The 14,283-nt window shown below is 36.7% G+C and overlaps 1 protein-coding gene across 1 annotated transcript in view; it reads right to left on the bottom strand.

The window, feature by feature from the left end:
* Positions 1–14,283, bottom strand: part of LOC128790580 (sodium channel protein type 1 subunit alpha-like) — a 92,439-nt gene that overhangs the window by 60,992 nt on the left and 17,164 nt on the right. Inside the window, exon 2 of the mRNA XM_053947446.1 lies at positions 3,040–3,355. Within this exon, the coding sequence (XP_053803421.1) occupies positions 3,040–3,303 (264 nt within the window). The 5' untranslated portion in view covers positions 3,304–3,355. The remainder of the gene's footprint in view (positions 1–3,039; positions 3,356–14,283) is intronic.

Raw genomic sequence — 14,283 nt, 5'->3', positions numbered from 1 at the left:
CTCTGTTCTCTACAGACAATGAAGTGAACATCGCTGATCCTTTGTGATGGCAGCCTGAGCATGAGCAGGCAGGCACTGTTATACTGGGAACACACAGATTTGCAGTTATACAGAAGCAGAACACAAAACATGAGTGAACTTCCCGTTCACTTTTAATCAATTTTGGATTAAAAAAAAAAAAGACCATTGCAACCCTTTAAGATGCTAAATTTCACAGTTCTGAAGACCAGCATTATTGGCCACCACAGTCAGCAGTATTTCAGTATAATGAAATCATAAGTATAAGAAAACATTATTATATTTTACAATAAAATAATTATGTTTCAAGGGTACAATTGCTGGCTTTCAGGCTATCTATGATACAGTGTAAATTAAAAATACTATCAAGTGTGTAAACCTGCTATAATGGGTTGTCCTACTGTCAAACAGCAGTTGTCAATATTTTTCTTTTCCTTTCAACTTCAGATTAGTATTGAGTATGGATATGTCCTCTTTCGTGGTAGGTTTTGCATAGAAACATGCTTACAAAACCATAAAACTATTATACCTATTTGGGTGTTCTTCTCTTAAAAGATGTTTTATTTTAACTTTTCTTCTCAAGGCTACCTCAGGCACAAATTAGGGCTCTCAAAGCAGCTCAAAGTACATATTTATTTCTGTTTATTCACTATTAAACTGCATCAAATCATGGCATGCACAAACCTTTTGCTCAGAAAAAGCAGTCCCAAGGATGGAACATAAAGCACTCTAGATGACATTTAAACATTCACCACATGAAAAATACAGTGAGCTTGATCAATCTTGGTATAAAGAATAGGAAAAAGAATAAAAAGCAAGAGAGATGCAATATTTGCTTCTAAGGAAAATGATGGATGACTTCATTCATGTCTCATAATATTCCTAATATTCCTAAAATTCCTATACAGCTTTTCCAAATAAATACAGCGACCAGTGCTGTGAGCAACCATTTGTGTTCTCTATTTGAAAGTTTGGAAGCCAAGCTTTCTGGTAGTTTCTGTCAAAAGATCAGCTATAGTTTATGCAAGGATCTTAATAGAGCTTTGAAAAAACAGTGGCATTGGGTAATCCTCTACACTTGCCCTAACCCTTCCTTGCAAATAAACATTTTCCTTTATTCTGGTGTTTTTCATTAGATCCATGACATTTCAGATAGATGCTTCACCAGGGAGAAACAGAACATCCCTAATGATTGTGCAGCAGTTGTCACAGTGTCTCATTGGAGAAGGTGTGCTGATGGACTTCTGGGCTTAACAAGATGGAATTCAGAGAGGGGTAAAGAAATGTTAAACATTACAGGGATAAATACAGTGAGCATTCCTCTGTGTCTTCCTAGAGATGTTTACTCCTGCTACAAGCTTTTCTCAAATTATTTCTCCTTCTGAGACTTGCAGGCGCATCAACTGCTGCCAATAGTTTCAAAATACAAGTGAAACCAGACATAAGTATTTCCAGAATTCACACACAGGTAGATAATATAATTTAGAAATTAGATATTTTAAAGTAAAATTACAGGTGAATAATTGAAATAGGTGTTGATTTTCTATTAGGAACATCTATTTTCGTCTAACTGAAGAAAGAAAAACAGAGAATTGAAGCATTTGAGATTTTTTTGCCTTGTCTTAGACTGACAGGGCTGTTTCTATTTCTGTCCTGTAGAAGATTAAAGCACGTGCATAGAGAGAATATGTGGACTTCAGCAGAAAGAAGAGAATTCCAGAGGGTATGTGTTTGGACCATACATATTTAGTGTGCAAATAAAAAGATTCTTCCTTTCAAATAGTACAGAAACTTGACTGAATATGCTCAGCTGGTTTCTCCCATTTCTTGCAATTCTATCACCAGACCTGGCTAATTTAGTAAGTTTTTGGCCACATTTGTGAAGGGACTGAAAGGGTCTTCCATACCCAAGGGTTTGAGAGGCATATCTGTTATAGGTCATACCTATCATGTATCTGTTTTCACTGCCAGAAACATCAGACTGATTTGGCTATAAAGGTCCGGGATGAGCTGTGGGCAGGTAGGGATAAAATTATAGGGAATACTGTATCATAAACAGACACAATTAGTACAGAACTCTACAAGGCCTGCTTTTATAGAAACACATCTTTTATCTTTGTAAAAGTAGAACTGTGATTTAAAGATAAATCTTCGTATGCTGTGAATGGCAGATAAAGGCTCTTTCAGAGGCACCAGATAATAGAGATAAAAAAATTGTTCTTCCACACAGTATTTTCTCTCTTGTCAAAATAGGACTCATAAATCACATGAAATTTAGCAAGCTGAGACACTTAGAACACAGTAGTTTGTGAAAGTCAAAATAACTCCTATCTTAATATTGACATTTTTACAATCATAGAATCAGCAATTAAAGTATCACCCAATCTAGCTACAGCTATAGAGCATGAACTTTTTCTTCTGCTTATAGGCTGTGCAAAGGATCATTCTGAGAGGATTCCATGCCTGCCCAAGGCCAGTATCACTAAAACTTTAAAATCAGTTCTTATACTCTTTTTGTTACATTTACTGCTTATCTGTTTGTTTCCCTATTGATTCCACAAACTTCCTAAGCATTTGCTATCAAAGCAAATTTCTGTGAACGAAATGTTTTATGCATCAGTTCATGTTGTCAGTTTTAAATCTGAAGAACTTTAGAGAATTTTGGTGTACACAGTATGAATGTATGTTCATTTTTAAGAAGTTCACAAAGTATATATGTATTATTACATATTCACATGTTTGTATAGGTATTACATATTGCTTATAATCAAATATTACATATTATGCTTCATCTTTGATATAAATGTTCCATTGATATAAAGTCAGTTATATCAAAGAAATAAATTTTGAGGTAAATTAAAAGAAAAGGGTGAAAAGTTAGTAACCATTAAGGCAAATGGGTTCTGGCTGAAAATTAACATACTGAAGTAACAAGCTCTATGATCCACTCCAAAAAAACAAAACGAGCATGATAACACACTGCAAACACTGGCACGTGAACAGGATTGATATTAGACTCACTTTTTTATTGATGTAATATGGATCCATGTCTTCCAAGGGCTCAGACACCATTCCTGGAGGTATGTCACCATATATAAAGGGGAGTGTTTTTCCTGCCTCCAAGTCACTGTTTGGTTTTGGCCCATTTTCATCATCGTCTTTGCGATCTTGTTTAGGGTTCTTGGCTTTTTCTGCAGCGATGCGTTGTTCAATAGCTGCAAGAGACTCTCTAGTGAAGTATTGGAAGCTGTCTGGTCCTGGTGGTACAAGCACTGACTGCTCCATCTTTTCATCCTGCACATTTTAATTACCATTTATTCTTCTGCATAGGAAAACACTAAAAGAAAGCAGAAATAAAATTCAAATAAACATGTTGAAATCACCAAGTAAGAAAGATGCAGTAGTTATTTTCAAGTGCAATTGCTTTTGCTATGTTGAATTGTTAAAATACACAATTTGAAAATTATGTAAACAAAGTAAGCAGTTTAGTTGGTGATTTGGCATTTGTAAGAAGCACTTGTGTTGTTCTTACACTAGTTATTGAAACTGTAAAAATTTCTCAGCTTCAGGACGATGATAGTCTTTTACTCCAAATAAGGAAAAGTATGATAGTTAAGAATGATCAAACACATTCTTTCCTCATAACTCATATTGTGATCACACTGCTCTGGAATCAATCAGGATTACCTTGGTAACTATAAATAGAACAATTCAACAGAGCTAACACAGAAAATTTCACTGAGATCAGCAAAAGTATCAGAAAACAAGCACTGTAAAATCAGAACTTCCATTTAAAAAAATCAATTTGTATGTATTACAGTAATGATTCCAAATAAATTTTTGTATGGGAAATTATTTTAGATAAGAAGAAGAGCAATTGCTGAGTATTATTTCAGTTTAGCTGTTACTGTATCTGGTTCTTTAGAAAATACCTGTAACTGGAAAATTCTGGAAGTATTTTAGTTTACATATTTATTTATACATTGCAATTGCAAAAATAAACCTGTTGGGAAGAAAAAAAAAAAAAAAGGAAAAAAGAAGTCCTGTAAAGACTATAGATTTGGCATGTTCGATGCTGCTGAATAACTTTCTGATGACACCAGCCATACAGATGAAATGCATATTTGGGCTCACAACGGTGCATATATCCCTCATGCCTGAATGTAAAGAGGTAAATGCAGTCTCCACCCACTGCAGAGATCCTTATGAAATGATCAGTCAGCCTATCAAGAGACTCAAGGGCCAAGGCAGGTCAGTAGTCATTGAAATAAGCCAGAGATATGGAATGAAAGAGAAGCAGGAATACAGTAGTAGGTAGGGGGCTGGGGGGAAACACATGAAAATGAATTAAAAAGTGACAAAAAAACCCCAGGAATTGAAGAAATATGCTGGAAATTAGGAAGGAAATAGAGATTAAAAGTGGCTCAATAGAAGATTGTAAATGACTGAAGAATTAAGGGAGAAAATGAAGAATGCAAAAAGATAGAAATAGGAACTCTGGAGGAATAGCAATATAAAAATGACATGAAAACAAAGTAAAAATAAAACATAGGTGGAATAACAGATTACTGGCAAAGGAGCAGAAAGGAAAGCAAATACTAATAGGGCTAACTTTCTACTGAGAAAAAGTAAATATGGAGAATAAGCAATTAGATGACAAATAAAAGGAGAAGAAAGAAATAATGAAGCTGGGAAATAAAGAAGAAGGTTATATTATATTAAGAAGGTTAGATTATATTAAGTAATAAAACACAAATTTTCTTGTTCAGTAGTGCCAGGGTAAGCACAACATCTTAATCACATATTTGTAATGAGTACTAGAATATAGTACACAAGAAAGAGGGGGGAGAGTGCTTATGGTCTCCACAAACCCAAATGTCTTGATTTTAAAAAAACATTAACACCCCCATATTTCACACAGATATATAAGATCATCACCCACAATTCAACGAAAGACTTTCAAACAATCAAGGTGCAAGTTTCTCACTGTAAAAAAATTCAAGTGAGCTGATCTCATACCAAACACTAAATATTCACCCATGCAGACACTCATGCCAAAACCAATTCTGTACAGCTTTGCTTCTTTCCAAGGCAAAAGGAATTATACTGTTCTGTCTCCACTGGTGGGAGCGGGGAGGATATAAGAAAATGTACCTCAGCTAAAAGGGATTTAAAATCTTGCCTTTCTCCACATAGAGAGTATCCTCTAGACAGTCCTCAACTCCCTATGTCATGGTTCTGTTTACTTCTGTGAATTGCCACTTCAGTCACTTAAGTTAAGTGAAGTTATAAAGTCACTATTTGTACACTCTGACACTGTTTCTTAATGTTCAACCACACCTTGTAGATACTGGGAAGGAAGGAGAAAAAACTGTCAGCCACATCACTGAATTTTCTGATCTCAAACTGATCCCCATGAGTGGCACCACAATTTGGAAGATAGATCTTGTACTAAGCTGTTATTCAGATGTTATGGGGGACACAGCTGCAGGTAGATTCCACTTGCTCTGTGGGCTTCAGGTAGATACAGAGACTCAAGACAATCAAGCCCTCTGCTCAACTTATTTGCGAAAGAAGGGACTAAGACTCCTCTCCTCTCCTCTCCTCTCCTCTCCTCTCCTCTCCTCTCCTCTCCTCTCCTCTCCTCTCCTCTCCTCTCCTCTCCTCTCCTCTCCTCTCCTCTCCTCTCCTCTCCTCTCCTCTCCTCTCCTCTCCTCTCCTCTCCTCTCCTCTCCTCTCCTCTCCTCTCCTCTCCTCTCCTCTCCTCTCCTCTCCTCTCCTCTCCTCTCCTCTCCTCTCCTCTCCTCTCCTCTCCTCTCCTCTCCTCTCCTCTCCTCTCCTCTCCTCTCCTCTCCTCTCCTCTCCTCTCCATAGACATGTCTGCCTTTCCCTCTCCTCCTCGTGAGACCCAGGAGGGTCCTTTCCCCGTTGCCATTTTCCCTTTGAATCCTTCATTCATTGTCCCAAAGCAGCACTGAGAGCAGCACTTGGTGTTCCCTGCCCGCAGCCGGCGAGGGCACACCAAGCCAGACGAGTCCTGGCGCAGTGGGAGGAGGTGCTGGACAGCAGCAAGGGCAATCTCATGTGCTGCAAGGAAATGGGCAGCCAGCGAGCAGTCAGCAAAGATGAGATCTGAAACCATAGGGTGCTGTGTCAGGATCACCTTTTAGCTCAGTGAATGTCCCCACCTGGCATGCAGGACAAGGATTACCTCAGGATTTGCCTGCAGGTGCACAGAAACAAAATGCTTCACAGCCATTAGTTATGTTGCAAAAAGATTTGATTCAGCTACTGTGTTTATATACCAAGTTTCAAATCAGCAAATGCTGTGGGCTTTTCCAATAATATGTGCATTTCTTTATATAGAAAGGAACTCCACGTTATTTTTCTATAATTAATCCTAGAATGTTCTCTAGTCTGTCAAAGGTACATGGAGCTAGCTAGCTACACCTTTAGATGTAACTAAATCTAGGTAGGCTGTACTTAACATCGTTCAGGAGGCTTTATGAAGATTACCTACTTTCTATCCTCTACTTAACAGATTAGAGGATGATATTCTGGATACGTTTTCCCCTTTTTCATACACTTCAATGATTATAAGTCTCCAGAATTGCAAATAGAAATCTTGTATGAATTTAAAAGTCAATACTAAATACATGCAGAATTTACTAAAATCTTAATCCCAAATCACTTTCATTGCTCATATGGCAGTGCTTAACTACTAGGTTTGTATTTCCTTTACTATAGTCAATTGATTTATTCTCACTTATATGTGATGAGGATGCATAAAAATTTATACCAGACCAATTAATCTACTGCTATCCTTCTGTTTTCCACCAAGTGAGTTATTAAATATTAATTGAATAACTACAGATTGCTTACATGATACAATTTTTTTTTTCTTTAGCATAAGTCATTCAACATAGGAAAGACTATAAGAACACCAAAATATTAATTTCTTATTAACTTGTTTCCTACTCTCCTATACAGAATGAGGCTTTTTTTCCTTCTACATTTCCATGTCTGAGTGACCTTCTTATGATCAGTGCAAAACATTTCAGATTTTGGAAAATAAGATACTCAGAACATTTGAGAATAGAATCATGGTTTCTTCTGATATTTTCCAGGCAAAATAGATTCACATATACTTCATAGCATGCATTGTTGTAAGCCAGATAACTGCAGAGCACACTCAGCATGCAGGGATGGGACCATCTGCAGACCACAAGCAGAATAAGTCAGAAGCTGTTCAGCTGCATGTGTGTAACTGCACAAAGCACAGCTGATCTGCCTACGTGTACCAAGTCTGAGGCAGCCAGAGCTACCCTGGACTGGCTATGCACACACAGACCAGCTGGGTGATACACACACAGTCACTGCTCTCCTGGATGTGAACTACAGTACACATCGAGTCATTTTAGAGCTAAGCATTCTTTGAGAATAACCAAGCTATCAAACACCCATAAAGCATCCATGTATTTTTATAGTCTTCAAATTTCTCCTGAATCTTCAAATTTCATCTGAGTAATTTTTCTAGGCAAAGTAAAGGGACATATTGGAAGTAGATGAAGAGATGGTGCCTTGTCAAACAATGATTTCAAATCAGTTACACACTGCTTCTTGAAAAAGTCAATTAAACAATACATAACTCAGAAATAGAGACAAGCTTGAACAAGATTATTTCCTAATCTGATATCATCTAGTACTGTCAAGCTTGCATATCCTTCATATCTTTATAACAAGAGTTTCTGGAGTGTTTGGTATGGGGGACCTTAGCGTACATGTAGAACTACAGTGATGCAAATACTTAAACTTCAGCAAGTGAATTTCTTTATATTATCCATACACTTAGATCTGAGACTGAAACATGCTTTGATGTTTGATATTCTGGTATAACAGCCATGAATTAAAATTTAACTGCTGAAAAATAAAGTAATGAATCTACATGTAAAGTCACAGAGCCCAGATCTCTGTTATAACAATTTCCATCATTTATTGGCACAGTTTCCCATTGCTTTTGATTTATCAATTACCCATTTAGGATTCTTGTCTTCAGCATATGAATAAATATAATTTATCTTCCTCAAAGTGTGGATCTGTGGGAGGAGAGGAAGAAAGTTGTGGGAAGCCACTACAGTTTTGTATGTGCAGCCTCAGAACCAAGCCTGTGCCTGTTCTGTCTGTCTCAATTATAGGGTTACTGCAGGTAGCAAAGCTAGGTAGGATATCCAAAGCAACACGCTTGGCAGAAGGGCAGGAATCAGGTTGGAATATTGGAACTATACAACTTTTTATGATTCCCTGTAGCTCACATATAAAATTAAATTTAATTCTCATGGACAGCGTTATAAGGGAAACTTGCATATTACCAGACTGATAATAGGATTCTCCCATATCTTTTTTTACCATCTTCTTGATGTTCCCTCTCAGCATGGATAATGCAGATCTGGCACAAGGGCTTGCTTGCATTACATTACTTAGACTTGGATAACTGCATTGATTTAATGCATATTAATTTTAAATAAATGGTAGGTGCAGTAATACTGCAGACATCAGAATAGGGTACATAGATATCCACTGAGCTATATAAATAAATTATCTGAAATATTGGAAGCAATCCAACAGTACATACCAGTTTAAGTGGAAGTTTATGCTTTGGAGCTGGATATTTCCATTACTTAACCTGACTCACAGAAAGGGCTGCTGAAGGGGAGTGATGAGGGGAGAGGATGACTATTTAATTTGCCACAGAGTTGCAAACACCCATGGGGTAGCTGTGTGATTCAGGAAGGCAGTTCAGTGCTCAGTGTGGGCTGCCCAACAGCCAGAAAGCAGAACAGACAGGGATAGGAAATGCAGCTCGTGTCTCTGATACCCACACTGTTGTACAATTGCTTAGCTTATTGTGCTAATTCAAGATTAATGGGATAGAAAGAAGGCGTGTAAGAAAACATGGAATTGGCATCTTAAAGGTAAGCTTTGATTTGGGAAGGTGATCATGACTTCTGATCCCTGCTCCTAGAACTATTTCTCTATTATGCCTAGTAAATTCACTTGAGAAAAGTCAGTTGAAAATCACCAGAGATTAACTGAGAAGAAAAAACAGGAAAACAGGGTTTAGTTCTAGTGTTCACTCACAACCAATTTCTTTAACTCAGGAAGAAAATACAAGCATAAGTTTTGAAAAAACTTAAAGCAAAGTAAAATAAGCCAGCCTTCCCCAGCAAGACAACCAGCCAGCAAAACCCTCATGCTGGTAAAATCAGGGTGTTCCCTGTGAGCTGTTTGCTACTACCTTTTCTCCCACTAACACCTAGATTTTCAGTCCTGTTCTTGTGTCTTGTTTAGAAGAAATTAGAAAATCATACGATGGAGACACAGTATATTATCCAGCTCTATTAGTTATATATATGTATGCATTGTTGAAATTGCTATTCCCAGCATATTTTTAAATTCAACTAATGTATCTCTAAACCAAAATGTAAGCTTGGCTTTAAATTTAAAAGAAATAGCTTACTTCGGCTTACTGCTTTGCTAGTCTAATTCCAAGTCTAATTAACTGTAAACAAATCTTTTCTATTTTAGAAAGCTGAAAAAACCAAAATTAATTATGAAGTTTCATAGAAAGAAAGAAAATATTTTAATGGGACAAGTCATAATGCAGCTGCATTACTACTCCATTTGAGCAAATGCATTTAATAGCTTAGAACTACTGGACTGCTACCAAGCTGAATGGATTCTCTGCTTGCTTTGTTCCTGCAGCATATCTTGTGCAGCAAATGACTGCAGCACAGAGAAGCAATCTTTCTGCTTTCCTTCATTTGATCTGAGCACTGACTCCTTTTACTGACAATCTACATTACTAACTCAAGTTTAATTTTCTTAAACATCTGTTTCTTAAACATCTGTTTATATTTACCTTAGCAAACATAGCAGCATCTTTCTCCAGTTAAAAAAACAAACAAAGCCATGTAGGCTATGCAGTGTACATTACATAATACTACTGATTCATTTGATATTAAGCTAAAATTGAATTTAAGACAAGATTTAAGTTCTGGTCTTGGCATATTGCCACACTTGGGAAGGAAAGAAAAGTTGATGGAAAACAGATTGCTCCATACCCTAGAATGATGCAAAATTTGCAGAGCTAACAAACCCAAAGACATTGCCATACTCATATTAGTGCGTTGCCTGAGCCCATTAACAGCATTCAGGTACTTGCTGTCTCATATGATCAGTGGAAAGGCCAGAAGCCTGAAAGACATAATGACAAAAATTATTTACTTTCTAACAAATTTAGCAAGCACAGATTTCATTCTTGAGGTTTTCCTGGGTCAAGGAAGCAGATGCAGGAACAACAGGAACATGTTTAACACACAAGACCGCAGGGAAAAAAAATCAATTATAATTAAGGAAACAAAAAGCATGTCTGCTTTTCATGCACAGTGATGGGGCCACTGAGAAGTAATAAACACCCCAAATTGTAGAAATGTGTACTTTTCATACAGCACAGAAGTCCAGACACCATATGAAAGCAACTTCTGAAACTTTATCCCTTTGCTTTTACACCCTTTGCACTCAAAGCATGCCCCAGGACATGTCCATGCAGAGAGGAGGCAGTAGCAGCCCCAGCACCCTGTGTCAGGAGCTGGGTATCACCTGCTGCTACTGCACTGCAGCACCCAAAGGAGGAATCCATCTCACAGACTGTCTGTGAAAGAGGAGAGTGCTCAAGGAATGGGAGATGCTTAAACCACAAAGGAACTCTTCAGCCTAGGAAGCTCTACTGCCACTGCACGACTTTGGGATGGCTCTGTGGCCTCAATCCCTTCTGCAGCTCTCAGTCTGTCTCAGGTTTTATGAAATGCAACAAGTACACTACATGTGAATTAAGTGTTTTCCAAATGAATTGGTACTCTATAAGCTAATGCCATGCAGCAGGTAACACAAGTCTGTAAATGCACAACATTTGCGTTTCGGTTTTTGTGGGCAAGGCCCTGCACCTTGGTCACTGGAATCTTCTGATCCTGCTAAGGCAACTCCTCTGCAGCTCTCCCCTCATGTCCCTCTGCATTTTGTGATTCTGAACACACAAACCACTTGTACCAAAAGTAAGAGTATTCTGGTGTTTCCTAGTAAGCTTCTTTGAACTTAATAATTACCTAATAATATGTGAGAAATGGCTTATTCCCAGATTGGCAATTTTACTTTAAAGTAGCATAATTAGTATCTATTCTTACAGATACAATTTTAGTTCACTTCAAAAACTATTTTATATATTTTCAAATAGTTTTAAAAATAAAAATAAAATTTTAAAAATTTACATCACTGCTGTAAAGAAACTTCTTCCAAAACACAGACCTGGTCAAAAATAAACAAGTAAATAACTCTCACCTATATCCTGATTAGGTTTGAACTAATTTTTAACCAATTTTGAATTAACAATGATAGTCCAATGTAATTTTGGAAAGTTTTCATTCAGTGGACACTCATGAGGCCACAATGTCCCAGCCTTGTGTCCAGGCATGTCTGTACATGATGTGGACTAGAGACATGACAATACTCAAGCCCTGGCACCTTGTCCCCTGCAGGTAGTATAGTTGCAGAGCTCATTTACTCTATTGAATATTAGATATTTAGCTTGTTTTAAGATCTAAAAAGCTCCTACATGGCACTCAGTATTTTCAGTTGCATAAAGGGGAAACAATCTGGAAAACTCCTAGAAAAAAACAAAATGTTTATTGCTATTAAATGGTTAACTACAAGCAGCAGCAGAAACATCTGCTACCTCTACACCATCCTTTGAGCAATGTGTTATTGGAAAAAGCTTCAGATTTGCAAAGAAAGGCAGGACCTGGGAATTAGTAATTCTGCAGAAGCAGCAGTTTGAAAGCCATTGAGTGAAGACTGTTAGCCACACAGACTTTCACTTAAAAGCAAAGATTTCAAGGTTTTTTTTGTCTTTTGAGGTGCTGGTGATCTTCCAGTCATTTAATATTTTATGGTCTAATAAATGTTCAGGATGTTAAGTTGATTTTTGATGGAAGTGTAAAGATATAATAAATAATCCAGTCAAAAGCCAAGAGCAATACAATTATAGGCGAAGAAATCAAGTGCTATTGAAACTTTGGGAATTTTTTAAATCCTATGATTTGTCAAGAGAAACAATTAAAGAAATATGCTTCTTTAAAATAAATAAGAATACATTATGTGCAGGAACTTCAAATATTTAGCAGCCCAGAACACTTGAAAATGAATTAATTTAATGGTATAAAGTATACTGAGAAAACAGACAAAATGTGAAACTAAGATAATATCACAAGATACCATCTGTTATTCAAAAATGGAAAACCGTTCATTAGAAATATCTGAAATATTGATATATACTTCTAAAGAGCATAAATGATAACAATTTTTGAAGCAAAATATCCAGTCATTCAAATTCTGAGCCACTGTCTGGTAGTTTTCTGACAATCAGATAATCTGCTAAAAGCAAGCAACATTTACTTTATCAAATACAAATACAAATATCAATACAGTATTAAGCTATGTGGTTAAACATGGAATTGTAGTGCACATTTAGTGATTATTTCTCAAATACAGGTACAGAAATATAAAAAAGAAAAAAGGTTTGAGATTTGTCGTTTTTATAAATATCACTTGGTGCCCACCAAATGTACACAAATGACATTAATGAAGATAATGAAGCAATAAAGTATTTAATAAAGTTTTCTATCTTGTATTCCACCTTGAATTCAAACTGATAGATTACTAGGTCTGTATAATGTGAATCTGTTCATGTGGCTCCACCTGTAAGATGAGAACTCTAGTAGGAGAATCAACATGGTAAACTGAAGACCACAGCAAAAAATGTCAACAAATAATACCTGTTTCAGTCTCAATTTTTCTGATTGAAAAATACCAGATTTCCCATTTTGTAGGATTTGTGATAGGTGATTAAAATACTTTCAGCTATTCTCATTCAAAACCAACACTTTTGTTTTTTTATTTAATTGAAAATACACTTGCATTTGTGATTGAAACTGTTTATTGCTGTTCTAAATTGTTGGTTTTAATGTTGCATTAGAGATTAAAGTGTTTTGCAATGTTTTTTCTAATTAATAATTTTTAGTATATAAGAGTGAGTTGCAATGCCTTCTGGTATCTTGGCACTGGGTGTCCAGGGCAACATCTTAAATAGTTTAAGGATAAATTATAAATTAGTAATAGTTCCCCATAACTCTTTACTCCACTAATAGCAGACCAGTGTGAAAGTTAGTTCTAACCCTACCAGATGAGAGAAAGCTTCAGCCACTCAACCTCCCGGAGTTAGGTGTTGATTTACAATACACCCAGCTGAGAAAAATTAGGAGATTCACTCCTCAGCACGTCACATTTCTTGTCTGATCAATGCCTCTGAAGACAGGGCACCATTTCCTACCACACTGAGAGCTGAACAATGTTTCTGCACATACTGTATGTACAATCTAGAAGCATTTGTATAAATAAGCTTACAGTGAGAAACGAAAGTAGGAAACTTCCTTTTTCAAAAACCATTTCTCAATGCACTTGAGCACAACAATGGAAGATACATAAAGATAAGAATATCCAGGTATGCAGAACTTGTCTTTAGTATGTCAACAGTGAACACTGTCAGAGAAGAGATCAATGTAATTTGTGGGGTCATGGCTCTAATGAATCGAAGGACATTTAAATCTGAGGGAAACATGCACAGTTAAGAAGCTTAAAAATATTCGTGTTTCATTCATTGTGAGTCAAGGACAAATTGGGGACTTAATATCACAGGTGGAAATGACATCAAACAGCTTTTAATTTGACTTTGAGGAAAGAGCCTATGAAAAGTATAAATACAGAATAATTTTCAGTATTTAGCAATTTTGAGTAGGAGCTGGTTTGTTACATCCATTTATGTAGTTTTCCATATTTATTACTCTTAAAATTTCTTGTTTTCTCTATATTTAAAATTTCATCAGGAAGTATGAAAATGTCATGAAAATTTTTGTTCTCCCTTCCTCTCTTACTTTTCTTGCTCAGACTTTTTTTCCCTCCATGAAGTCTTTTTGTCTTTCTGGCAAACCCATGGAGGACATGAGCTTAACATGGTCCTTAAGTGGACCCTAAAGAGTGAGATGCAAGCTCCCTCCCTCCATGCCTGTCTGAGCCTTCCCAGGCAGCCAGGCTGAGTGTTTTGGGAGTGTTTTGGGCTGGATGGCATCAAGGCTGGGTTTGCAGTAATGTAGTTGT

Source organism: Vidua chalybeata, chromosome 7, assembly GCF_026979565.1.
Source record: "Vidua chalybeata isolate OUT-0048 chromosome 7, bVidCha1 merged haplotype, whole genome shotgun sequence".
NCBI lineage: Eukaryota > Metazoa > Chordata > Aves > Passeriformes > Viduidae > Vidua > Vidua chalybeata.
The sequence above is the reverse complement of the archived record's forward strand: the minus strand, read 5'-3'. Positions and strand labels throughout refer to the sequence as shown.